This window comes from Podarcis muralis, chromosome 1 (assembly GCF_964188315.1).
Source record: "Podarcis muralis chromosome 1, rPodMur119.hap1.1, whole genome shotgun sequence".
Classification (NCBI taxonomy): Eukaryota; Metazoa; Chordata; class Lepidosauria; order Squamata; family Lacertidae; genus Podarcis; species Podarcis muralis.
The window spans coordinates 66,274,396-66,301,851 of record NC_135655.1 but is presented as its reverse complement, the minus strand read 5'-3'; the positions used below and the strand labels follow the sequence as shown (position 1 = coordinate 66,301,851).

Genomic DNA, 27,456 nt, shown 5'->3' with positions numbered 1-27,456 from the left:
ATTTTAAGATGTTGAGGGCCTGGACTTGCTGCATCTCAGTCCTTCCCAAGCTTTTCAGTCTCCTGTATTCCAGACACTATTTGTCTGGAAAGGGTCTGAAAAGACAACTTCTTCACAAAGTTCCTTGAGGGCAAATCATGGCCTACACATTCTTACAGAAGTGTTATGTTTTATGATTTTGAAATTAGACTTTATACATTTAAAAACAAATTAGGAACACAATTTCTTAAAATCCAAATGTAAAACTAATTCCAGTGTGAGAATTCTCCCCCTCCCCAACTTTTATTTGAGCAGAAGAAAAGGCTCTTTCTATGCACAAATTATGAAAGGTCAAGGCTTCTTACCACAGTTAAATATTGCAGCATCCTGCCATCAACTCTCGATTCGTGAAACTGATCTTTATATTGAGGTAAGCCAATATCATCAAGCCATCCTACAGAACACACAGAGTCCACGATACAATATAAAAATCTTTTCTAAAGGTCTTTTTTATTTAGAGAATAAATGGTACCTTTCCTGCCACTTCTATAACCTCTGAGTTCTATTTCTCACCATATATGCTCATCTTTTCAAGTTTTGCAATTACAACAGCTACTTAAATATGAAGACTGACATTAATACTGTTAACAGGTGTTACAAAGCCATATAACCCTAATGTGACTATTCCTGGAGTTTACTGATAAAATGAAAAACAAAACTCCAATTCTGAGTCCCTGTACCCTGATAATAGTATACTGAAAGTTTTTGAAGATGAAATATGAGTTTTTCATCCCCGCCTCCCTTCACCCTGAAACTAAACCAAAACAGATTTTGCAAAGTGGGTGAAAAAGCTCACCAGCAGCTCTTTCATTTCATTTTTACCACTTAAAATACTTACGAGTCACCCAGATATGATCTAGCTGAGCGGACTTATCATCTTGTTTTGTATTGATAGCTTTAACAGCCAAAACCAATTTCTTCCTGTGCAGAGGTTGCTTTATTCCTAGTTCCTGCAAAGTATAGTAATAATGAAAACTAAAACAGTTCTGCCAACTTGGCACTTGGACAGATGGAACACACATTTTGTCCCCAAAGAGAGAATGTGCTCCTGCAACTACCTGCTGTATTTCTGAGACTTTCTAGAGCAGTGGTTCTCAACATGTGGGTCCCCAGATGTTGTTGGACTACAATTCCCATCATCCATGAGCTCTGGCTGCTAGCTAGCAGTGATGGGAGTTGTAGTTCAACAACATCTGGGGACCCACAGGTTGAGAAAGACTGTTCTAGAGGTTATTTTGTGAAAAATTATACTCCAAGGGAGTCAAAATTGTTGCTTGATGGTTCACCAAAGGGGACATATTGAAAGAGCAATTATTCAATGAAACATGATAGATATTAGAATCTGCAGTATGTGCACCTCTGGATCACAACCACTGGTTTCAATGTGAGGATGTCAGCTTAAATTCTCTGACACTTAAGGGTGGGATCCAACCCCCCCCCCCCATCTTCCATACTCTGTATGTGAATGAGGATGGATCAGTGGTGGATTTTTGAAGGGAAAAAACTTGGCTGCTCTGACTTCCCTCAGAATGGTTCCATTGTCATTCTAGATTTCTTACCTTTTCCATATCCTGCGGTGTTGCTGTTAAGAGGGTGTGGCCAGATGTCACCCATTGTCGTGCAAAAATGACATACTGCCCAAGACCGAAGTCTTCAAGCCAGTTACAGACTCGTTCAGTGCCCCATTGGGCAAATGGGGCGTTATGATCACTAGGAAGCACAGATAAAGAATGGAGGTTCATGTTAGTGTAACAGTATGACTGCTTCTTGCAACACTTGGCAAACCACTTTGCACTCGAATCGTCAGGCTCACTTTCACAATCATTAAGTGACTATACAACCTTTAGAAGACTTCTGAAGGCAGCCCTTTATAGGGAAGCTGTTAACGTTGATGCTTTATTATGTTTTTATATATCTTGGAAGTCTCCCAGAGTGGCTGTGGCAACCCAGTCAGGTGGGCAGGCTGCAAATTAATAATCATCATCTATGGTTATTGATAGGGACGCGGGTGGCGCTGTGGGTAAAAACTCAGTGCCTAGGACTTGCCGATCATATGGTTGGCGGTCCCAGCTCCTGCCCACCTAGCAGTTCGAAAGCACCCTTAAGTGCAAGTAGATAAATAGGTACCGCTTTATAGCGGGAAGGTAAACGGCGTTTCTGTGTGCTGCTCTGGTGCCAGTTCGCCAGAGCAGCTTCGTCACGCTGGCCACGTGACCCAGAAGTGTCTGCGGACAGCGCTGGCTTCCGGCCTCTAGAGTGAGATGAGCGCACAACCCTAGAGTCGGACACGACTGGCCCGTACGGGCAGGGGTACCTTTACCTTTACCTATGGTTATTGATGGGGGAGGGAGATTGAAAGAGAGGCTCATGCCCTCTTGAAGCTGACTTTTGTTTACTGTTATACTGAATCATTAAATGTCACAAGGTATCATTTGCCTTTGATCAGTAATAACACTGGAATATAAATCACTGGAATATAAATCACTTTGCTCCATTCTGATTAGAAAATCCCTCTCTTTTCTTGTCACTGTTTCAAAGCTAAATGAGGAAATATGGTTGACATGAAAGTTGGCAAGTGTATTGATACTCAAGGCACAACAGCAGTTAGGCAACATTGTGCCACACAATGTAGTCTTGTTGCAAATGCTGAAGAAAGCATTCATCAGCGACTTGGAAGCAACAAAAGCAAATAAACAAAAGCTCCATTCGCAGCGATTCCCACTGAATGCCACAGGGACAAGGTAATAAGATACAGTGTGGAACAGAAAGGCGGAAAAACCTGGCCCCGCCCCAGACACTGCTATCAAGCACTCCTGCAATAGATGGGATTTGTCCGACAATGGACCATTTACTAGTAAGAAGTCAAAGGTTTCGAAGCAAATAGCTCAGACTTTCTCCTGGGGGGGGGGGATATTTGCTCGATGGTGCAGTTTTGCTGAAAACAGTCAACAGAACTCTACAAAATTTATAAAATTCTTCGTAGGACTTCACAAAACTTGTACACTACTTGATTTTAATAAAACCTCGAAACAGTTTACAAAGAGAGTTTCATTATGCAATAATCCACAAGGGCAAAACAGAAAGCATGAACTCAGCCTTTACCTCTTCTGTCCCTTGGTGTCCTTTGACCGAGACAATCTAGGTCCAGCTGTTGCACGGAGGCCACCTCTTCGAAATTCAACCAAGCCCAGATCATCTCCAGGGAAATTTCCAGACTGGGTCCTGCGTATTCTTTTTGGAAAGATTCAAAATAGGAAGTTGCTAGACATCAAAATGCAAGGTGCAGCTTTAACATAAAAACACAAGAACTTTCAAGATAGCAGGAATGCTTCTAGTTAGTTCTCTGTAGTGGCATTAAATTAAAAAAAAAGATACGGAAGATTGAAAAAACTCACTTTCCCCATATTTTCTTTATTCCTCTTGGACTTCTTTTATTTTCCGGAGATAATGGAGACTGTGCACCAGATTCTGTTCCCGATGACAAAGGTGAAAGGTCATCTGAATTCATTGTACCATCCATATTGTCAGAGTCTCCTGTGATTGATAAATGCCATTGAGATTTATGAAGCCATGGTATAAAATGCAAAAGGAAAAACTTCACAAAAATTCATAATCCCCAAAACATCTTAAATCATATAGGGCTAAGTACTTCCGATTTTACTCGGCAACATTCCTGAAATAATGGTCCGTGATTCTTCTCAGACTTAGAAATTGCATTTTTTATTACTAGTTAGAGGACTTCCCCCCGGACTGTATCAAAACATATAAAGACTGGAAGAACTAGCTAAAGATTTCTGCAATCGCATTATAAAATTGTCAGGTTTACCAGAAAACTACCGATTAGTAACATTCATCTTATTTGTAATATGAATATAGGATTGAAAATTACATCCTTCTGAAAAAACTATGACAGTTGAATTTCTAAGATTATTGTGGGTGCCTATGTTAAAACATTATTGCCAAAATAAATTTAGGAAGGTTTTTGTATTTTAAAAAATGGCTAAATAAGGAGCCACATTAACCCCCCCCCTTTCCAATATATGAATTTTGCTTCCAAAGTAATAGATGTCTAGCTCCAATCAGAATCAACCACTATATTGAATCTCTGTTCTAGTTCAGAGATTGAAGTCTAGCACTGTCTGTCTACATTTCATTTACTAGGAGCTAAATTGGGCTCTTCCCTTTCAGTGTAAAAAAATCAAGATTCCAGACAGTCCACTATGTGCAATTCATATTTGCAATCAAGAGGTAACGGGGAACCCCCCCTCCAATTCATTCCTAGCTTAAAAGCTGTGCATGGACTAGGTGTACGATACCTAAGATTGGTGCACTGACACTCCTGATGCGATCTTCAATCATTCCAAGAACCAGAAAGCCACATGAAGAAGCAAAGACGATGGGAAAGTCAAGCAAAGGAAAGTTACAGAAAAGCAAAGAAAGCCAAAAGCCAAAAGCCAAAAGCAGGAAATAAAAAAATTGACAGGAAGCAAAAGTAACAAAGCAGATGAAGTTGAACATTTGGGGCCTGCTGTCTATAGTTCAAAATATTCTAAAGTGAGACCTGTGATTTTTTTTTAAAAAAGGATCCACAATGTATTATGCAGTTAAAAAAAATTGCTTTCCATATGGAACACTCCTAAGTGAAAAAGAAAATAGGAATAATATGCAGGCTGTTCCCACTTAAACAGAAAATAAATCCCAGTAATATGTAGTTGATGTTTGATGTTTCTTTTTACAAAAAACAAATCAAAACTCCGCTTTAGACTCAATTACCAGCTTGATTTATAGAGAGCAGCCAGAGAACTTTGCTTTCCCCAGGGAAGTCTAGGGTTTGAAACTATTACTTAATATTTTAAATTGTCTAGGATATTTAAAAGGAGCATCTTAACACTCTGTAATTAAAGCAGTAGACATATGCATGTAGTCTACTTCTTTCCGGGGCTCCAATATCAAAAGGTAATGGTTGCAGAAAGATGTGCAAGGTCCATTATCTGATGTTCCACTGTATTTAATGGAGCTTAGTCCCAAGCAGACATGCTTAGGGACAGGTTTTCCCTTTACACAGCCTTGCCAAGCATGGTAGCTGCTAGCCTAGATGAAGCCATGCCCACAGAGCATTCGGCATATGGAATTTCAGCCTCCTCTGCAAATTATCTAACAGTAGTCTTTGCAGGGGTAAACAAAATTCCATATTCTGTACACCCTGGTTGTTGTAATGGCTCACATTAAACATGACCAAGCAGAGTCCTGGGGTCTAAGCTACTTGGAAATCCAACTTTCCACCTTCTAGTAGGTGGAAACAGGTTTCCTCCTTTAATTTAGCAAAGCATCATACTATGTGCTTAGAAGGATGCTGGTTAAATTTGGACAGCTGTGTAAAAAAGAGCATCTAAACATTAACTACTATAAAACCAAGCTCACTTTATTTGGCAAGAGGACTACCAAGTCCAGGTGGACTCTAGACGGTAACACCCTAAAGCAAGTACCCAGATTTAAATATCTAGGGTTACTTATCGATGGTAAGTCATCATGGAAACCCCATCTGGAAGCCATTAAGCTAATATCTGGCCATTCTACTGGGCAGTTATATGGGTTCTTTCATTCAAAGGGTGGGCAGTTAATCAAGCCAGCTTTTAAGATCCTTTTCTCTAAAATCATCGTCCAACTGCTCTGTGGAGCTGAAATATGGGGAATTGGTATTAAATCTGAGATAGAGGTCCTACAGGCAGCTTTGGAGCTTTCCTGCGGGACATTGGCAGCCCACGTCAGAGCTGAGTTGGGCATCCCCTCACTAGCAGCCAGAATTGATCTAGCCTATCTGAGATAGTGGAGCAGGCTAAATGCCTTCGAGGAACACACTCTCACTAAGCTCTGCTGGTCAGAGCAACTAAGGACTGGGGACTTGGCACAGAAGTGCCAAGATAAGCTTAGGGCTTACAGTCTTCAAATGGAGAACTACTTAGCCTTTAGCCCACGTGACCTTAGAAATTGGATTTTTGATCAGGATGCCAACCAAGACAGAATATCCACCATTGCCACCTATTACTCTACTTTGTACCCCCAAATTTAAGACTAATCACCTTGAGACACTGACCTACCCACAACTATGGAGGGCCTTTGTAGAAATAAAATTCCAACAGATGCCCTCAGCATATTTAGAGGGGAGTGATTGGGGAATTCCTCATATGGATCGCAAATGTATATATGGATGCATTCAGGCAGAGGACATTACACACTCCCGGCTGATTTACCCCTGTATACAACGCTCAGGAAATTTATATCGCCAATTCTTAATTGGCTTCCAGGTCAATCTGCACAGGAAGTGACGGTTGAATTCCTAGCAGATAAACACCTATATATTACACAACAGGAAGCCAAATTTGCACTGGCAGCCAAGAAGCTCCATTCCAGCTATGTGAATCTTAAATTTTAATGTTGTGAATTTCTTTTTATGTTGTAAACTGCTTCAGGTTATGTTGTATGATTTTAGATGAAAGTTTTCCTTAAATTCTCTGTCCTCCATTGTAAAGGGCTTTTGCGATATACAATAAAATTGACTGACTGACTGCTATTAAGTAGCTAAAACCCAAGCTGCATATCACACGAAGGCAGGCTTTTATTGTTCTCCTCCCTGAAGTACGTACTCAGGCTCTGTATGCTGCTGTCTCCGTTGCCATTCACACGGCACGTACTTGGAGAAGGAGTACTGTATGCCCCAGTATCGCCGTTGTGTGCAGGTCGAGGAAGCTTCCCTGGCAAGGTTTGGTATTTGCTGCTTTTCACGAATGGCTTATTCTGTGTTTTTGTAAAAAGATTTTTTTTAAAACAACAACAACAATAAAGTGCACAATATTCATTTCAATCAGAAGCAGACGAACTTTTTAGCTTTTCAGAAGAATCAGTGCTGGGACAATACATATTTTTCCATGGTGGCACCAGGTTTCGGTGGAATGTTCCCCAGTTTATGCACACAGATTCCCAGGGAAATGAGGAGCTTTTCACATCAGATCGCTCTTGTGGTGGTCATTTGAGATAACAATTGGGGACATCAGAAGTAGGAAAGGAGGCAAGGTGTGGCCCTGTTCTGAATGATGCTACTGAGTGGGAAACACCTGACAATTGCAAAATCCAGAAAGATGAAGACATTAGCAAGTACATCAACTTGTTTAACTGTTTTGTGGGTCACCAACAGAATGCATGCTCTCCTTTCTATACTGTTTTGTTTTTGTGTGCTGCTATTTTCTGAATCACTTTTGATATTCTTGCAGGAAATAAATACCGCCACTTATTGGGCCTGGAGCTAAGCACATCCCTAAGCTCACAATTGCCTCCATCATCTCCAGCACACAGAACTTTCTCCCCCATACTCTTTGCAGCACATGAAGAGAACTTGTTTTCTTTGAAGCCATGGGGAATTCATGGCTCTGCCTTTGTGGGAAAGCAAGGAATGGCATCATCATATTTAGCTCAATCGCACTGGCATGCGTCTTCATCCAGCTGCCCCCAAGGAAAACTTGCTTATAACTGAAGATCAAAAAGTTGAAGCTTAACTAGTTTGCTCAAACTTATCAGCATATTAACTCTCACAGAGAGGCATTCAAGGGGAAAACAAAGAAGAGAAGAACCACAACATAAAATGATGATTATGTTAAGTAAATGTTAAAATGGAGTTAATATACCTCTTGTGCTACATCACGTTCTACTGGTTTCGCATCTACATGCTATGAAGTTGCAGGAAATGTGAGGGAGAGAAAGTAACAAACAAAATGTTAGTGTCAAATGGAACGTGACATTTTTAGTCTAATTTCTAGTGATCCTCAGCGAGGACAATAGCAGATTTATTTTCTCCTCAGTATAGAGCACCATGTCGACCTGACATTACTGCGTGTGTCATCCCCTCTAAATTTATAAATACATCTCAAATACAGCTTCTACAGAGGCTAATAGAATTTGTTTCATTGTTTTCTACAGGCAGTGTGTACAGGGTTGCCTCCAACGTTAGTCCTCTTCAGAGTAAACCTATTGAAATTAATGGACATGACCTCATGTAGGACTCAAAGGGATATATCCCACTGTGTCTAAGGAAGTGCTTTCAAATTTCGGCATATAAAACACTTGTTTGTTTTATATACAAAAACTGTTTAAATACTTGCAATAATTAACACAAAGTGCACAGAAGTGAGTTGTTGACTGGTTCGAAGGATGTGCGGTTTCTAGGCAGAAGCTGAAATTCTTTGCTCAAGTGCATAATGGTTTGTACTCTTGAGCCAAGTGGTAGACTTGGCACTCTTAGATAGAAATTTGTGATGTATCTCCGTAAATTCTAGTGTTTGCACATCCAAATTATATACCCAATAAATACCCAGAATATGAGGAAGAAGGAGAAAATAGACCTCTGAATTCTGGAATAACTAGAGAAGCTAGACCTTCATTCATTTGCCATATACAACATTACAAAACAGACTACAAACATAAAATGAAAAACTCACATTAAACATGCTGAAGAAACACGGAAGTAGTTCTGGGTTAGCCACATTCCGACTGAATACGATTAGATTGATGCATCAATTTGAAGGTGACAGTTTTTAACAACAACAACAAGTAAACACCACCTTCAAACTGAGTGCAATTTGAGTGTTATGCAGAATTCAATTTGGGCAGACTCTGACTTGTATTGCACAGATATATTGATCAGAATACACCAGCAGTAATTGCTGTGGCAGAATACTGATTGGGTTTGGTGTTGCACAGACCAACCACGTTCCTTTGATCTCAAAATTCAGAAAAGAACAGAGTGGAAGGACTCAGCTGTTAAGAACTTTCTACATGCAATCCACAATTATTAGGCAAAGCGAAGATTTCTGAGCCAACCTTTTCCAGGGATTCACTTTGCAAGTCTTCAAGACTACTTGATATTTTTTTCTGAGGCGCCCTTAAAGTGAGAAAGGCAACAATTAATGCATGCACAAACACACTGAGCAGGAATAACTGGGCAATCTGATTTCACTATCAAATAACCTGCAATCTTAAGGTCTAGGGTCACGGGTAAGTTCTTACTTGTGCAAGCATTCCATGCTCTCCCCATTAAGTTTTAAAACATGTGCATGTGTGATTTGCTATCTCAGTTTGTTATACTGTACATCAAGGTGGTCAGTAGCCAGGGTGTGATCAGCACAGCGGAGCTACTGCTACATGCAAATGGGCCAGCAAATGTAATTAAGGGCTTTTAAATGTGATGGGATGCATGTGGAATGCTCCCCATCTACACATTAAAGCTGCTACCTGCAGCCTGCATAACATCTAAATTGGGCCTGAGGACAAGCTGTATGATGCTTTTTGACATCTGGATACTTCCATAGGCCTGAGTGGATCTTCTTGTCACCCAAATGCCCAGAACACGCAGCTCTTGTTTATCATTCAGAAATAAAACAAACATCAAATCAGTAACAACTGTGTGTCAGGTCAACTATTCAATATGGGATTTGGTTTTATATTTTGTATCCCTGGAGGAAAAGTCTCATTCAGTTAAAATTAATGGCTAGGCCTGAATGTAGGGAATCTCCTATAGCACTGGATTTCTCAGGGTCCTTTGAACTGGAGCTGTGGTTGCTCATTTGGGGGAAAGGATCCCCATTCAAAATGTCTAGGATAACTTGATTGGTAAATGTTGACAGCATTATTCTTCTTACCTATGTTGGACTTCCAGGCTTTGTCCGTTTGCAGAAAACAGGTTATTTGAAGGAACTGGGGAGCTTCCGCTGTTAATCGTAATGGTAAACAGAAGCACACATTTTAAAGAGCAGGCTTTTTGATGCATTCTAAATTTAACTGTTTTGCCCCAACTGACCACATGTTCTTGACACAAAAGCAAGTATTTCAAAGAATGTTTTACAATATGAAAAAAGAGCGTTCTGAGAAACACAGATTTAACTAAGAAAAAATGTTCTTGCCTCATTTCCAGCATTTTCTTTTGTGGAGGAGGAGGCAACATAGGTAGGGTCAATTCCCCTGGAGGTACCTGTGTAAAAAGAATTTTATTTTGAGTACTTTTTAGTATGGGTATGGGAAGAAAAAATATATAGAATAATGGAAAAAATAACCAACCAACCTCTGGCTTATATAGTTCTATTTGGGGCTTATTCATGGGATTCCATTTTCTTAAAGTTACTTCAATATCATCTTCACTGCTTCCACACAAAACTCTTTCTGAAGTTCCTAAAAGGATTGGAATTTAAAAGTGTGCATGGTTAGAGGATTCCATATATACATACACAGACCAAAAACCACTGAGAGCCTAAAATTATCAATTATTCAATCGAGCAGCCAACTATTCATAGTATTACAACAGAAGGATTCCAACAGACAGAACCAATAAAGTGCAGTTATTATTTAGCAAGTAAATTTCCAACACGTCTTGCTAATTAATCAGTTCAATATTTAGATGCATAGAATATTTTCTTTTAGATGTGTGTCTCTAAACATGATAAAATTTTGGAATTTAGAGCAGAGCATGGTTAAAGGATGTTTTTAGAAAACAAAAACAAAAACAAAAATTCACAATGACTCTTAACATATTTAGGTCTAATTCATACATCCTCATTCACAGCCCCTTGTAACAGGTGGTGGTATGGAACCATGTGTCAAGCACAGTGAAAGTTCAATCTCTTCAGGCTTTGAGATATTCCAGTCAATGAAACAATGGCCATGTTTGCATGTAATTCAGCCACAGCTTCATATGAACATACTGACTCCCGGGGAGGAGACCACAGCTGATTTGCTCCTGGTCTTCCGAGCTCTGTGCGGCTTAGCATGTTGTCCAAACATAGGATCATAATCTTACCATGATATGCAAACCAGGCTGGTAATTCACAGCAGACAACACAAAGCAGACACATATATCCAACTAAGTATAATTTTGCAAATCTCACAGAATCCCCAAATGTCATTTCAGATACAAGATTGTGGCTTTCAGCTTCTTTAGAAGAAGAAGAAGAATAAGAATCTGGATTTGATATCCTGCCTTTCACTCCCTTTTTAAAGGAGTCTCAAAGCGGCTAACATTCTCCTTTCCCTTCCTCCCCCACAACAAACACTCTGTGAGGTGAGTGGGGCTGAGAGACTTCAAGAAGTGTGACTGGCCCAAGGTCACCCAGCAGCTGCATGTGGAGGAGCGGAGACGCAAACCCAGTTCACCAGATTACGAGTCTATCGCTCTTAACCACTACACCACACTGGGAATGGTGTCACTTCAAAATATGGCTTTTAGAATTTACAAGGTGGGTCATGATAATAAGCAAGAGAATCGCTTCAGGTGGTGTTTGCAGAGAGCAGTGAACTGGTGCCCCCAAGCCCCTGTTCACTCGCCATACTGTCCTCAGTCACCCCAGCTGCTGCCAGCACCCATCCACTCACTCACTCACTCACTCACTCACTCACTCAGCAAGGCTCTCTGCTGCTCCGCCCTCATCACAGAGGAAGGGCCAAGGCAGGCCCTTTCTAAGGATAAGGTATTCTGAGGTGGCCAGAAAAATGCCTGCACTGTTGTTTGCTGCAGCAGCTAAAAATGTTGTTTAAACTTAGTAACTAGTTCACTGTTGCTTTAAATTAGTACCGTAAGGAAGGAGAGCAAACCAAAAGAGATTCAGATCCCTCTGTGGAAGATACACACCTAAGGGAGGATATTTACCTATGTTCCTTTATCTCTAGAAGGAACATCTCAACTGTTTCACTCCAAAATGCTAGCTTTATACAACTAGAAAGAAAAGCTATTAAGTTTATATATATAACATTGGCAGGGAAGAAGGGACTGGAATGTCTGTGTCTGCACAGCACTGTGTTGCTTCATTTCAGACCCACCAATTAAGAGATAATATTTGGAATAGACTGTATAAACAGTAAAAAAAAAAGGGGGGGATAATTTTAACTGTAATTAAAACTTTAGTTGAATAACAAACTGATTAAATTGATTCAGGCAACACTTAAAAAACTCTCATTACCAATGCTCAAAAGAAAAGGGTATTTAAATTTAGTACTACTTAATTAGTTAAAATGAGCAGGAAGTGTAATAAAATCAAGCAGGTGTCTAGCTCCTATTGACTTTATTTGTATTCAGCATTCTGGTACATGTCATTTATTTCAATGTTAGGTTTAGTTTATAATTCTTAGCTTTTAATTCCTACACCATTTAATTAAAGGTTTTTTTTATTTTGTTTTTTAGTTAAGGGCTCAGGTCAGCTTTCCAATTCTAGCTGATGTGGAAGGAAAGGGATACGAACAACTTATTTTTCACAATCTAAAACAGTTATGCATACATTAGCCAAATGTTCTGTAGTTAATTAAAGCAAACTGGGTCGCTGTGGCAAGCATGCTCTTTAAAGTTACATTATGTCACTGGAAAATATAACTGTGTGGAATAAAATGTTGCCTAATCCCATCTATTTCACATATTAGAGAGTGCAAAATAGGTTACAAAACAGGAAAATTACTTCCAGCTTCTCATATGTCTTTTGTATAGAAAAAGACCAGCAATTTCAGGTGGGCTTCTTGCTAGACCTCATGTTTAAGAAAAGCAAAATAAGGTTTAGGCCAAGCACTGCGCCCCCCCCCCCCAATAACATTTTAAAGTCAATGATTTAAAAATAGCATCTCAGGCTTATCATCTCAACAACCATCACATGTTTAGTAAAATCTGTAATGATAACACTGAAACTTATTCAGTCATAACAACTGAGGATGGATGAGAAATAATCATAGATGAAAGAGTGAAGATTGGTCTCAGAAAGCCATTCCTCTCGCCATTTCCATTCCCACACATTTCCTTTAAACTGCAAAGGGGCAGTCACTCTGAGTTTAAAGGAACCTTGTAGGGTAGGGGACGTAAAAGCATGTTCAGTGGATGCTGGGCCCCATTGTGCTTTATATATATATTATTCACTTATCTTCTTGGCTGGGTTATTCTAAATGCAGACAGGAAGTATAACATTTCATGTGGCTGTCTAGTCAGGCAAGGGGAGATGCTTTCATAGGCAACTTTTCGAAATAAGTCTCTTAACAAGAAAAATGAATTATTCCTTCTTAGACATGAAAAAAATACTTGCATGACTTATTAAGGATAAACAGCTCACAATGCAGACAATAAATTAACTTTCACTATCTGCTTTGCCAAATAATATGAAGATCTGAGAACGCGTGTGACACCACTAGCCTAGGAAGCCAGGCAGCTGCACTGTAACAAGTTTGACCACCCCCTCCATCTTGCTCAGTATTGCTGACTGTCGTCAAGATGGACAGGCTGTTGCTATGTGTTTCCCAGAAAGAAACACAATGTATTCAGGACCATACATGGAAGTTACATGTGGTAGGGGTTGAATGCTCAAGAACTTTCTTAACACTGCAAATAAGAACTAGAAGCCAGGATTACTCAAACTGACTTCCGAAAAATACAGATCCATTACCAGTAGCCAGCTGTTCTGTGTTTGCCACATTTACAAGCAGGTAAGCTCTCCCAGGTGATGACATCAATGCAATGGTCCTATATGTAACTAAAACAGAAGCTTCACTGTTCAGCTGCATGTATTGGAACTGATTTTGACAGTGCAGAGTGTCTCTGAACACTGACTAGTCCAAGAGCTCTGTTCTTAATGTCAATGAACTTTGTGTTATAAAAGCAATAAGGAATACCATTCTTTGACCCCCCCCAAAGGCAGAGGGCTTCCACAAACACATGCTGATAGCCCTAATTGTATGTATCAAAAGGCAGAGCCAAGCAGTATTAGTCACGGACAAAGGGGAGGGACATAGCCCCACACGAGTTCATCATCCCTTGGATAAAACATTCCATGCAGCCCCACTTCTCAAGTTTACGTGTGCTGTTGTGGCAGGTCAATCCCATTCAAGATTCTATGGAATGAAACACTGGGATATTTGCTTATACTAAAGAAGTGACTGGAATGAAGTTGAACATTGGTGGTTAAATACCCAAGATCTATTTGCTCAATAGGCTAACAAATACTTAATGTGGAATCTTTCCATGAAGTAACTACTCCAAAAGGCCTAATTATAAAGTTATTCTATGCTTAAGAATTGCCACATATTAAAAGCTACAGTAAATCAAGCAAAGCATCGCCATTAACTAACTGGCTTAGCACCTTGGAAGAGAAATGGAGAGAGGAAAGAAGCTTGTTGGGGAACATAAGAATGGCGACGAAGAAACTGTGTATATTATGGTTCTCCACCACAGGAATGTATCTTGGACACTTGCAGCTACTGGTTAGTGAGCTTAATCGTGAGTCCCAGTTTGGACAACATGCTAAGTCAAACCTTGACTTAACGGCATGTCAGCAAAAAGGACCAGAAAGGAGCAAAGCAGCTGGAAATTCTTCTACTGGAGCCCACGTATTCAGAGTTTCACTAAGGCATAGTTTGGATTACTGTGTCACACAAACCAGCCCTCTGCCTTTCAAGGGCTGCTATCTCAGTTTCCCCTCACAACCCTTTTCTGAATATAAAAATTAAAACTCTTTGTTAGAATCGCCTCAAAGTTTTGGAAGCTCTTCCACGTGATGTATATCCACCAATCATACCTTGTACTGCTATCATGATCTCTTTCACTCTTCGGTACTGACTTAGCAATACAGTTAACTCTTCTATTCGGCGGTCCTGAAAAGGAAGCGAAGAGAAGGAAAACAGACAGATTTGAATGGTGTGAGGATTTCAATATACAGGAATCTACATATATTGGGAATACGTTGAGGCCCATGAGACCTTTCCTAGTCTCTGCAGCCCTGAGACTTGTTGCTGTATGATTATTCGCTCACAAGAAAAGAGAAAGAAAGCTGAACCTGGAATCTGTCCATGGGGCACCTGTTACCTGTCCCTCTTATCACATACTTCTACTGTAGTTACACAGAAGTGTGGACCTTGAGGTCCCCGAATGCTCTTTGTGCTGGCAGGTAAGAAGAAAAGAGGTGAAGGAGGTCATCAAATCCTCCTCCATGTCTGTACTTGGCAGCCTTACACACCTTGAGGCTAGTGGGTTTCCTCAGGATTGAGAACAATCCTCAGGACTGTTGTCACAGAGTGAGAGTCTATTGACGCACACAGGGGCTAATGTGAGACAGAGCGGGAATGAGTGGAATGCTATGAGTGAAAAATGGGGTGGGAACTGTTGCAAAGACCATTCACTGGTTGCTTAATCCGTTTCTCTTATGGGTTTCTTTGGGGGGAAATATTATTTGTTGTCTTGCTTTCACATTATGACGAAGCAGTTAATTTGTTGTTTATTGGACGCCTTTATATGATTTTGTGATTGTTTATATATTGCGGTTTTTCTCCGTTTCCTTTTATTTCTTTGTCCCTGTTCTTGGAATGAAAATTTCAATGTACAGTGGGCTATAAATAGTGCAAATAAATAAATGCTTTTATCATATTTAGCTTGTTACATGTTGCAGGCATACCCTTGCCTCATTTTGTCGAAATCATGCTGATGTCAATCATATCGGGGATGGGGGCACATGGCCCCACACACCTCCACTCTGCGCTTTAGGAAATATTATCAGCAAGGACAGCCTGCCTGTATATTGGCACCCTGTTAATGGAGTCCAGCAATCATTTTTCTCCCCAGTCATGAGACACCACCTGCTTGAGGTCGTTTCCAGTGATGGAAAGTTGAGAGGGGTCAAGGCTATCTTATGATTAAATTCTCCCCATGGCACTTCCTTCATGAAAATAGGTGTGACAAGAAAGTGTGAGTCATAGGAAAGTTCAGGGCACCAAGGCCTACAGTTTAAACTAGTTACAGCTTTCTGAAATGGTCAGACACGATATGAAGGGCAATTTACCTACTGCTGGGTATTGAATAAAACACCTCTTACAATCCAGTGCCTTCCCCAGTAAAAGCGCCAGGAATAATTAGATATATTCCATGGAAGGGGACAAAAAGAATACTTGTAACATTGCTATTTCCATTGTTTATTTTTTAATGTATCAATATAATTTTAGATTTTAAAATCAAAACTACTATCATCTTTGGGGAAAAGGAATGGCATGCAAGCAACAATGGGGAGCCCTGGTGCTGCTGGTTGAGTAAGGCGTCCCTATTTGCAGTTCTGGCCCCTAGTGTATGATCTGTTCTCATGACCATCAATCAAAGGGTTCGTGCTGTGATGTTGTTATTATTATCTGTATTTGAAATAGATTATTTTATGTACAGGGAACAACCAATAATTTATGCGCATCAAATTGTCACGTGACTGTGTACATGCACATGGAGCCGAACCTGAAAGGGACTTTAAAAATGGTAAAAGCGTCCCTAAAAGAGCCCAGAAAGGGCAAAAAGGCACACAAACAGTGCCTAGCAATCCCACAAGCATTTGCAAGTGCAATCCCAGGAGACCCTGCGCCAATCGTTGAGGCCTGTGGAGAGTTTGATCAAGGAGATTTGGAGGGAGGAATTGTGGTGGAATTTGGTAAGTGCTGTTGGCTTTTTAAAGGGGTTTCCAAGGGTTTAGAGGGTGTTTGCAAGCATTTCCAATGGTGTTTCAAATGTGTGCAATTTCACTTAATTCACGGTGCCTTGGAACGTAACTCTCACGTAAATGGGGAGTTGCCCATATATATGTATTTATAAACGATGATCTTCTCAGTTTTTAGTTTTTTTTCTGCCCCTCCCCATTTTTATCTGTAAGCTGCTTTGAGCCCTAGCCTGGGAGAAGGAGGCATATACAACGAACAACAACAACACTTAACGGTTGCACTTTTCTTACCTTTTCTTGATTTGCAGCCAATAATGATTCCATTCCTACTTTCAAACATTGGACCTCTTGATCTAAAAGAAATGTTCCAGAAGGAAATAAAGGAGGTGAAAATACACATACATTGGTACCTGCCATTATAGTATACAAAATGGTAATGCTATATCAGATGTGCAATCGTAACAATACTTTCGGCAATCTTCTCAAAGCAAAACAAAAAACTGTGCCAGTGCCTTACATCTCTGTGCCTCTGTTTAAATTATGCGATGTGGTAGCTCTTGTCACCACAGGGCAAGCACAAGCACTTTCTGCTGGTTCTACGTGACACGTTTTTATCAGGTGAGATCTTTCTACATCACTGCAGAAGTCTCTTGGAATGAGATAAAAAACAACCTCCCTGAATAAATGCATTTAGAATGTTATGTGCCACCCTTCAGTTCCACTCACTTCCAGGGTGCCTACAAAACAAACAAACAAAAACCAGTAACATTCACAGATCGACAATGGGCTGGATGCAGAGATGCGAGAGCTGAAATCTGTGCAAGCTGCCAGTTTCTTTTGCCAGTTCCACCCTCCCACTGCATCACAAACTAGGTCTTTCCTGAGGTCCCCTACTTGATGCTCAGGTATGGCATGTTCAAGGGAAACAGACATGACACACTACATAATGTTTTAATTTCCTGACGGCTAAAAATATGGATTCTTCGTGGCCTCCAACTAAACCATGGCTTATCATGAACAAGGAGTGCTCTAGTGAATGCTGCTGAAATTGCTCCTGACACACTCTTTCCATATCATGAGCGGGAGCAACAAACCTTTGGTTACTGTCGTGTTCTAACCAGTGCTCATGGTTTGTTTCTCTTCCAACAAACCATGATTTTAAGTGCTAGGGAAGGGGCACAGTGGAAATGACTCACTGTTTGTTGAGGCACGCAACGGGTTATGGCATAACGTGCTATCTGAATACAGCCACTAAACAGAATTGCCATTTTTAAAGTTTTTGTGATTGAAACGTTTAATGCTTTAATGCCCAGCATCTTCAAGCACTTGCTGATATTCAGGCACACACAAAAAATCTATGGAGTGCAAAAACTGTTGTTTTATAAACACTTCTAGCAAAATAAGAAGCACAACAACTAGCTAGATGGCTGGTTTCAAAGCCAAAGTAATTACCCTCTGACAGAAAACAAAGTGTTCTGCACATATCTCATTCTTTAAAATAAAACCGTGGACCTTTCAAAAATAGTAAATTGCATAAGGTATTGGATGCAGAGGCTTGAAAACTATTGATTGGTAGAATACAGATTTTGTTGCTACTTGCATTCATCTATCTTCATTGTATGGCGAAGGAAACCAGCGGTGGGGGAACTTTTTGGACCAAAGATGTGCAAAGGGTGGGCAAAAGGCAGCAAGAGACTCTCACCTTTGTACAACAGGCTGCGTTCCAGTCACTCAAAAGCCAGGGGCTTACACACACACACACACACACACACACACACTCATTCACACACTTCTCCAATTAGGCAAGCGGGAGGCATCATCACAGTTCAAGCATACATTCCAGCCACACAAAAGCACTGGAGGGCAGGATTAGTGAGTGTCTCCAGGGCCAGTTACAGGAACCTGGAAGACCACATCTGGCCTCTGGGCCTCAAGTTCCACACCCCTGTACCAAGTAGTGCAAAAGAAATCCTAGTCCGTGCTAAAGCCATTTACCAAACAGCAGCAGATGCTTTTTAATTAGGGGCTCACTTTCTAACTGCCTTATACCCTGCTATCATCAACAGGCAAAATTTAAGTTTTGGTTATCAGCTTTCAAGCCTTCATATAGGAGTCACTGTCTTTCTTTTTCCAATGAGAATATATACCTTGTGAATAGGTTGTACCCTTCAAAGAGAAAAACTTCTGGGAAGAAGTTGAAGTTTTGTACGCGTTCATTAGATCATTTTTTGTTCGCCGCAGACATGGAAGTAACTTTAGAGCTAACAGTCTTTGGCTTGGGATGAAGATACAGCTGACTGAGAATGCAGGGACTGATTTGACTACAGCAGTTGTCCTAGCAACACACATTCCTAGGTGTTCTAAACAAAACTATCCCAAATCTTAGGCATTTTTAAAATAGTGACATTTCAAAACAATAATTTGCAAAGATGGCAATGTGACACACAAGGAAAAGAAGAATAGTGTTGCAAAAATATTAGTACAGGGAGGGGGAGAATTAGTATTCAGTAGTTGTTTTTTTAAAAAAAATAAAGTTTAGATTATCACAGCTGTACTGCAAATCTAGTGATGGGAGTGATCCAATTAGTGGGTTATGTGTTTTAATCATATTTTAGCAGGCAGTGGCATTTCCACATAGATGTGGCATGGACAGACACAGTTTTTGCTTTTCTTAAAGCCACACTTAACGACAAGCAAGGCACAAGCACCCAGTCAGATTTAAAGGAGGAAAAAAGACTTTTAAAAGAGCTATGTCAAGGTTTTCTCACTTTTATGAAGACTTCTTCAAAAAGAAGGTATATCTACATTTAAGATGGAAATATTTAAAATGCTAGGTCTTGAAGGTTTGGAAGAACCCCCCCCCCCCTTTCCAAAAAGGGTGGGGGGTAAAAGCTGTGCACGAGCAATGCATCTTTTGTGGTTTAAATATACAAATGTCTATTCTGGAGTCCACCAACTTTGACAGAGCCTCTTTAATGCCCATTTTCTGTTCACTTACGCAACATTGGAGATTTTGTGTGAGATAATAAATCTGACTGTATTAAAGCCATTCTGTCTGCTGTAAGCAATGAGATATTCACCCCGCATGTTACGATTCAGCAGTCAACTACAGAGCCAACATTGAATGATTATTGCTGCAGAAGTGCACTTTAGGTATAATTTGTGTGTGAAAAGTAATAAAGCGAAATCTTAGGGCTTACGTTTTTCTTTTAGCCTTCGCCTATACACTTCCTCTACGGTGGGAAATGAAGAGTCAAATAAGGTATGCAGAAAGAACACAGATTAGAGACTGTATGCAATTTCATCAGAATAGGCATTCAGAAATAAAAGATACAATTTGAGATGACCGCTGATCTCTATCAGTGTTCAAACGTTGACAAGGAGGGTGACAAAGCTTTGTTGTTAAGAAATGCAAAAAACTCCATTTTTTGCTCATTAAGAGTAAACATCTTTGAATGTATGTTCACTCAACACTATCAGGTTTAATGGGGCTTATAAATACTACTGAGGATTTAGAATGGCAACCCAAGGCATCTCAAATATTTGAACCTTCCTCCTTTTGGAATCAATGGACTTCAGCAGGAAACAAGCTTGCTAACATTCCCCAGTTACTGTTAGAGAAATAGTAACACATGCAAACCCTATTATACCAAACATGCATAGACACTACAAACAATGGAAACCAATACCAAAGCTCAAGGCTATATAAACAAACAACATAATATCTAATGTGTGTCAATACATCATGGAACGGATCTCACCTAAAAAGAGTTATTTACCTTTCTCAAAGTAACAAATGGATTGATTTCGACTAGAGAGAGCCAGCCATTCATACATGAAATGGTAGGCTGAAGGTTTATCATACTGGATTGTCAAAGCTCAGTCATCACTTTGGTAAGAGATAGCCTTAATAAATGCTGCACATTGCAAATAGCTGTTCATATTTGACCAGTATACCCTGCTACATATTAACCATTTATTGAAAGCAATCCCTTCAGAGCTGAAATTCATAGCACTGCATAGAATTTCCCTATGAAGTCCTGACATCGATAGAATAGCAAGGAGAAGGGGAACAGTAAAAAGATAGAGAGTAAGACTTATTCTCTGTTTTTTATTATTAAAAAAAGAAAACAGACTCCATATGTTTGACATTAGAGCCACTCTTGGACTTCTACCTGGGTGACCTAGGCTAAAAAGCTTGTCACTCCTCCAGTAAAATGGGTTATGTGGATTAAAGTACTTATTGTATACAGCGCTGTATGCTTAAATGTACTATATAACAGATAATAGTAAGATTAGGATACAGGGATAAAACTGCTGTGTCAATTTAGGAATGCTTTAAAAGAAACTTTCATAAAAAGAGCAATCACATTTTGGATAAGTGAGAAAAAAATAGGCCACAAACAGAGGATTACAAAACAATCTCTTTGACACCTACACTTCCTGGAAAATATTTCCCCTAAATGTAATAAGCCATACCCCATTCTCCATTTGAGAATGGATAACAGTAACAGAACTGAAGACAAAACATTTTGATAGCAACTTTGCTATTCCCCCATCATTACCTCTTTCTGCAATTTCATTATTTCCCGATGTCCTCGAGATTTGACTCTGTAATCGTTCAATCTCCGAGTCTTTTAGAGCTAACTGTTCCTGAAGCTGTGCAATTTCAGCCTGAAAGAACAGATTAACATTAGCTTTCTTTTCATCTCTATCTCATCCAAAAAATTAAATTACAAAGAACCACTATAGATTATTTTCTCTAATGCATGTTAGAAACACAAAAACTTCAGACAAAGCATTTTTATGCTGTTATTATTTTTTGCACACTGCACCCAAATCTTCTCTTGCCCTTTGCTCCTTGACACTCACAACTTTTATTGCCAGCCAACGCAGAAACATAGCAAAAGGATGGATGTAAGTATATTCCCTTTGGGGAGGTGAGAAAACTTGTCTAGGACCACATGACATTTTAAAGGAATTACAGGCCTCTTTTGAGTTTACACTGCACGACAAACTTGGGTTGTTTCTGCATAATATGTGAAATGGTTGTGTGGCTTACTTTGGTTGCTTTCAGTTTCCATTCATACTGGGTTCTTTCATTTTCCAGCTCTTCAACCTTAATTTTTAGGTGTTTTAGTTCCTGTAATAAGTTCTGCAGAGGGGGGGGGGGGGAGAGAGAAAACACATTTACTCGTGAGACCGGACTCGTGGGTGAAATTGTCAAGTGACTGCACCCATCTCAATAAAATAAAATTACCCCAGGCCTGACTGCTGATAGAGAGCAGTCTTGAATTGGTAGTCTGTTAAAATGAACTCTCTTTTACTAATAACCCCAGACAGCTGTCAAGGAAAGAACAATCTTGAAGAGTCTAACTAATCACAGTGATTTGAAGCCATGGTTTTAACTGGCTTTGCAAACCAAAGTTTTGAAGGCATGTTTCATCAGCATCAACTGCAGAACATGTAGCCAGCATGATGCCAAAGAACCACATAGCCAATCAGATTTGCCTATGTGATAAAAAGAGTCAGGGACACTAGCTTACGGGGGTTGAGCTGTTTTGGGCCCCCTATATCCTTTGGGAGTCTCCTCCCCAATGCTGAGGGGACAGAGGAGGCTAAGCTTCATTGGCCAGCATCTCCTCCTGCCATGGAAGGAGGCTGAAAAGGATATACCAAGAGCTCTGGCCACAAGTTTCAATATAAGGAATAATTCCTACTCGAGAGTTGAAAAGAAAAACGTGTATATTCTGCTAAGAATAACAGTTTGAAGCTAATAGTAAATTTAAACACAACGTGTAAATACGATAGTTTTAAGGTAATAGTAAATTTAGATACAACGTTTAAGTGCAGAAATAATGTAGTTTCAAATATGCAGTGATATGGTATAAAGGTACATAAAATACCAGTACACAACAATTGTTTTATACAAGTCTCAATGGCAGTCAAAAAGAGTCCATATTATATAAAAGAAAGGAGTATCCACTGAGTAGTGACTACTGAGTCGTACATCTGATTCACACTCTGGATACTCCTTTTTGGCCCTATTTGATCCTTTATTCTTTATTCTGATTTTATATAATATGGACCTTACCTTAAAACTACTATTACCTTAAAAGACCTATACCTTAAAACTACTATTACCTTAAAACTATCGTATTTACACATTGTGTTTAAATTTACTATTAGCTTCAAACTGTTATTCTTAGCAGAATATACATGTTTTTCTTTTCAACTCTCGAGTAGGAATTATTCCTTATATTGAAACTTGTGGCCAGAGCTCTTGGTATATCCTTTTCAGTGTATTTTCAACAAGAACTCCAATTTCTTTAATGGAAGGAGGCTGAGCACGAGAGAGGAGGCGCCGCCAGCCATTGAAGCCGTGCTGCACACTCAGCCTCCTCCCGACAATATGACGTCATGAACATGATGTTACATGCATGCAACGCCAGGCCCCCTTCATCTTTGGTGCAAGTTGGTGCCTTTGAATAGAATCAAAAGCTTCATGCTTTTCTGCTGCTGTTTTTTAACTCTCTTTTTTTAACTGTCTCATTTCAATGCTCTGTCTCTGAGACACCACTGACAATTTTTATGTCATCTGAGGAACTGCTTTAAATCTGGCATACAAGTTCGAATCAGTGAGTGGTACACACACCAAATTCTCCAGAGCAGCTGACTGCTAGTTAATGGATGAACCACACAAGTGATTTTTATATCCTTCCCTTTCTGAATAGGAGTTCAACGCAGTTCAGAAACTAGATTTCCGACTGCTCGAACTGTTCAGAACTATTTTCTTAACAGCACTTTTCTCAGGAACCACAATCACATCATGTTCTTTTGTGTTTATATGTGCTTGCAGATGAAATCTTTTGGGTCTCTCTCTTCCAGAATGGCTATTATTATTTATTAAATCTGTATACCACCCTTCATTCAAAGATTACATGGTGGTTCACAACATAGGATGTGTTCTGCAGTCATTGTTGGGCAACCAATATCTGGAACACACTTAAAGGAAGGTAATGGCACAGTAGAGAAAGCCACCACAATTTTCTTTTTTAAAAAAAATCAAACATGAACTGATTAAAAACGTATTACTGTATCTCCAAAATGTGATTCTACAAAATTCAGAAGACAACACGGCAACATGAACAAACCAAGCTGCTAGTAAGTCTTTAAATGAGCTTATGTTAGGCATACCACTGTCATTCCTCTTCTGTTCAACTTCATCAGCTTAACCAAAGTAGCTTTCAGCCTGACATGTGAAGTGGTTTCTGATCAAACACAGCAAAGGTTTGTTCTATAAATTCCAGAAAGCCTTCACTGAAGTGCTTGTTATGCAGGATAAGCAATCAAAATTTATGGGGTTTAAACAAAGAAACACACGACAGAGCATTCACCATGCCTCTCCCCCTTCATTTGATCCTCTTAGAATGCACACAATAAGCAAAAATCATATGCCTATGATTTTAAGACACTCCAAAGCTCATTTTCCTAAATGAAAGCCTGCAGCCAAAAATATACATGGCCCTGAGGGAAGGGGGTGGTTTGTTTGTTTTTAATAGGGTGTTAATATAAAACAGGAAAGCTCTAAATGCAAGTTGTCTATTAAATATATTAAATAACTTGTTCCAATTAAAAAAAACACCACTAATTGCTAAACATAACAATCCTTTATTGCCCTTGGGTGCTGTAGAAAATCAGGTTTACTATATTGAGCAGTTATGTGGAACACTTTCTGAATTCTTTCCCCTTATAGCCACCCAAAATGGCTGCATATAAATTTATGATGATGATGATTTCATGAGGCAAGAGTGCTAACTTCTTGAAATGAAGAGACCTAGACTACCCCTCTCTCCCTGAGAGGTCCCTGGGTCTATCCATGTCTTTTCATGATCCTCAGTTTAGCAATAATCACATGTAAATCAGTACATACTCAATTTGACTCCCCCCCTCCTATACTGAAAGTGTATCCTTTTTTCTGGGCATTAGCAAACCTTCCACGTATGTCATATGTGAGAGACAACGAACAACAAAGAATAACCATGTAACCCACAATCAAGGTGCCTACCTGCATTTATTCAACCAGACCATTACCAAAGCATCCCATAAGAGATACAAAAGACTGTTGAACACCATGATAAGTATCTTGTATGTTAGGCCAACTTAGCTGCAGCACAATTTAAGCAGCCCTCCTAATTTCACATGGAGCAACTCCTGAGAAAATCATTCCAAACAGGAGACAAAACTGATTTACAACTGGGAGATAAAGGACATGTTTACTTGGTCTGGATGAAAGCATGCTGGGCCAAGACAAGCAAAAATTTCCTGTTGGTTTCTTAAACACAGCACTCTGTCTCATGAAAGCTACGCAAACTAATGCCAATTGGTCACAGCAAGCTCCAGTTAGTAGTTTAGTTTGGTCTCTGAAAGGGGGCAATGCACAAATTCAGGCCAAAATTTACTTCTCATACATCACACTGAGTGCAATTCTTCCAAACAGGGACCTCTGTCACCGAGTCAATGCTATCTTGAGGACCGACTGCTGCCATATTTGGCTTCCTACTGTGGGATTTTCTTTCCTGGATTTTACTATTAATGTCCAGCTGCAGTCTACACATTTGTTCTTGTAGTTCACTGATCAGGTTCACTACTGACTACACAAGAGGAAGAGAGAAAATTAAGACCGAAGGAAACATGGAATGAAGTCGAAACAAACAAACAAACAAATGACTGAGCACCTATGCGATAAGAAGAGTGAGTTTGAGTGGTCACAACAATATGGTAAATGAGGTACATGGTAAAGTAAGTGTGTGTGTGTGTGTGTGTGTGCGCGCACACACACACACACACACACACACACTTTGTTTGCTCCCAGTCATATTTGGAAAAACTGCTTAGCCAGAGTATTCACCAGACTTCTAGCACCTGTGGCACACTTTTTTTCAGAGGTAAAATTAGGGAGTCCACTCTTGCATCCAAAGATGTCTAGAGTGGAATGAACTTTCTCACTGGAGACCACTTCGTGTTTATCTGACCACTTCGTGTTTATCTGAACTTTCTCACTGGAGACCACTTCGTGTTTATCTGTAAGGTGCTATTATGTGCATGTCGCCTCACTGGAACAAGGTTACCCAGAGCAGTGACTCATCAGAGACACCAGCCTCCATGGAGGGTGGGTAATTTTCTGCATCAGGAATAACTGGATTGTTCAACAAAGAGAGAGGGCAGTTCACCTCGCCAGCCTTGGCAAAGACTGACCAGAAAGCAAAATTACCAGAGCAGTAAAGCTTGCAGAAACGAGCTTGGGATCTGTGCTGCGTGAAAAGCAACTTGGAAATAGTTGGTAGAGACTAGCAAAGGGTGAAGTGCACAGCATTACCCTCCCATGCACCATGTCATGGCTGGAAACTAGACCCTCGTGGCCAGATTTTAAATATCTACTTAGGAGATGGAGCATGTAGGTCTGTTCTCAATGTCATGAATTCAAATAGCAACCAAGCAAGGCTCACCTCAGCTTTGTTCTGCTTCTCTTCATATTCGCTTTGTTCCTTCTCCATCCCAACCAGCTTAATCTTCAGATCCGAAACTTCTGCCATTAGGTCCAATTTTTGAGTTTCCAGCAATGTTCGGCTTAGCAGCTCCTGCAAAAATAGGAGTGTATGTCTGTGATATTTTTTATTCACTCAATTCCGTGGCTGACAGAAAAAGTACTTCCTTCTCCAAATTGAACAATTTACAGGCAACACTTAACTGAATATAAATATTACATTAAGAGCCACACAGGCATTTTTAAAATGTTTTTGTTTATGGAAACATTTTACCCAAGTGTTCACTACCATTAAGTAAAGCAACCCTTCATAATTGTTTTTAGACCTGGGACAAAATAAAGATACCACAAGGCAAGGGATTTTCAAGTTTACTTGAGAATACTGAACAGGGGTCTTTTGCTGAGGCAGTGGAACAAATTCATTACACAGCAATTGTTAGTACTGAGTGTGTTTTGAAAGCTTAGCAATGAATTTTGCAGCTCTGCTTCTTAAACGTTAGCGTATTGTTTCATATACATGTTACACACAATTGTGTATATGTATCCCTGCTTTATTTTTAAAAACCTGAAGTTGTCATAGGATGCTGAAATATGGAGAAAGTGTCAGAAGGAGAGGTGCTTAACCCTTTCCCTCTGCTTAAGCCTCACCCCGTCCCCGCTTTTCCACGCGCAGGAGAAGACCTACTTGTATTCATATTGTTTCCTACTTGTGGTTGTGAAAAGAGATTTTGGAGGGAAGATTTTTAAGTGGCAAAATGGATAAGGCTGAAGGGTTAAGCAGTCTCACCTTCCTGCAGATCTGCCTATGGTCATATCCGACATATTTCAGAGGCAGGATATGTATGGGATCCTACATATCAGACCTTGCTTTTAATTTTGTTTTTGAAACATCATGCTGCGGGATGGATTCAAATGACATATCACAACATGACTGCTACAGATAATAGGCTGTAGCGTTTTGTGTGAGCAGAATTACTTCTCCCCCAGCACACCCCCTAAATCTGTTCTGGGGTTTCCCCCAATACTCCAGAGCAGATTTTGGAGTGATGCGGGACATGCATAAAGGAGGCAGGCAGGAAGTCCCCTTGACTCAAGTTGTTCTGCTCATGCAGTTTTCCAGTTCAGTGCTGCCCAATATAACTGTTAAGACTAATTTGTCGGCTGTGCTCCTATGTATTTCGGTAAATTTGCTCGTTCCTGGGCCAGCTCTACTGGACAGAAAGTCATCTGGCACAACCAAGTCAGGCTTGCATTGGAATGTGCATTGGGCTTGTGCTAAATGTGTGTTCCAGAAGAGTTTATTTCCCAAACACAGGAAAGTAGTTTGCAGGCATATACAGAGTAGTGTTTGGTCCAGACTTTTAAAATCTTTTTTTGTTTTGTTTTTTGGAGCAGGGT

General features: G+C 40.0%; 1 protein-coding gene across 24 annotated transcripts in view; it reads right to left on the bottom strand.

Annotated features, from left to right (window-relative positions):
* Nucleotides 1-27,456, bottom strand: part of PPFIBP2 (PPFIB scaffold protein 2) — a 112,372-nt gene that overhangs the window by 12,132 nt on the left and 72,784 nt on the right. For 11 of the 24 annotated variants that reach the window (XM_077930189.1, XM_077930203.1, XM_077930192.1 and 8 more), the window contains 20 exons: nucleotides 26,021-26,152; nucleotides 24,983-25,165; nucleotides 21,574-21,666; nucleotides 21,077-21,185; nucleotides 19,712-19,744; nucleotides 19,510-19,569; nucleotides 16,803-16,864; nucleotides 14,622-14,697; nucleotides 10,148-10,254; nucleotides 9,990-10,057; nucleotides 9,729-9,797; nucleotides 8,911-8,971; nucleotides 7,719-7,760; nucleotides 6,684-6,834; nucleotides 4,356-4,388; nucleotides 3,435-3,573; nucleotides 3,142-3,270; nucleotides 1,599-1,749; nucleotides 878-989; nucleotides 345-433 (listed from right to left, as the gene is read on the bottom strand). In XM_077930189.1, the coding sequence (XP_077786315.1) occupies nucleotides 345-433; nucleotides 878-989; nucleotides 1,599-1,749; nucleotides 3,142-3,270; nucleotides 3,435-3,573; nucleotides 4,356-4,388; nucleotides 6,684-6,834; nucleotides 7,719-7,760; nucleotides 8,911-8,971; nucleotides 9,729-9,797; nucleotides 9,990-10,057; nucleotides 10,148-10,254; nucleotides 14,622-14,697; nucleotides 16,803-16,864; nucleotides 19,510-19,569; nucleotides 19,712-19,744; nucleotides 21,077-21,185; nucleotides 21,574-21,666; nucleotides 24,983-25,165; nucleotides 26,021-26,152 (1,899 nt within the window). The remainder of the gene's footprint in view (nucleotides 1-344; nucleotides 434-877; nucleotides 990-1,598; nucleotides 1,750-3,141; nucleotides 3,271-3,434; nucleotides 3,574-4,355; nucleotides 4,389-6,683; nucleotides 6,835-7,718; nucleotides 7,761-8,910; nucleotides 8,972-9,728; nucleotides 9,798-9,989; nucleotides 10,058-10,147; nucleotides 10,255-14,621; nucleotides 14,698-16,802; nucleotides 16,865-19,509; nucleotides 19,570-19,711; nucleotides 19,745-21,076; nucleotides 21,186-21,573; nucleotides 21,667-24,982; nucleotides 25,166-26,020; nucleotides 26,153-27,456) is intronic. The other 13 variants (XM_028730599.2, XM_077930184.1, XM_077930209.1 and 10 more) reach the window with 9 other exon arrangements.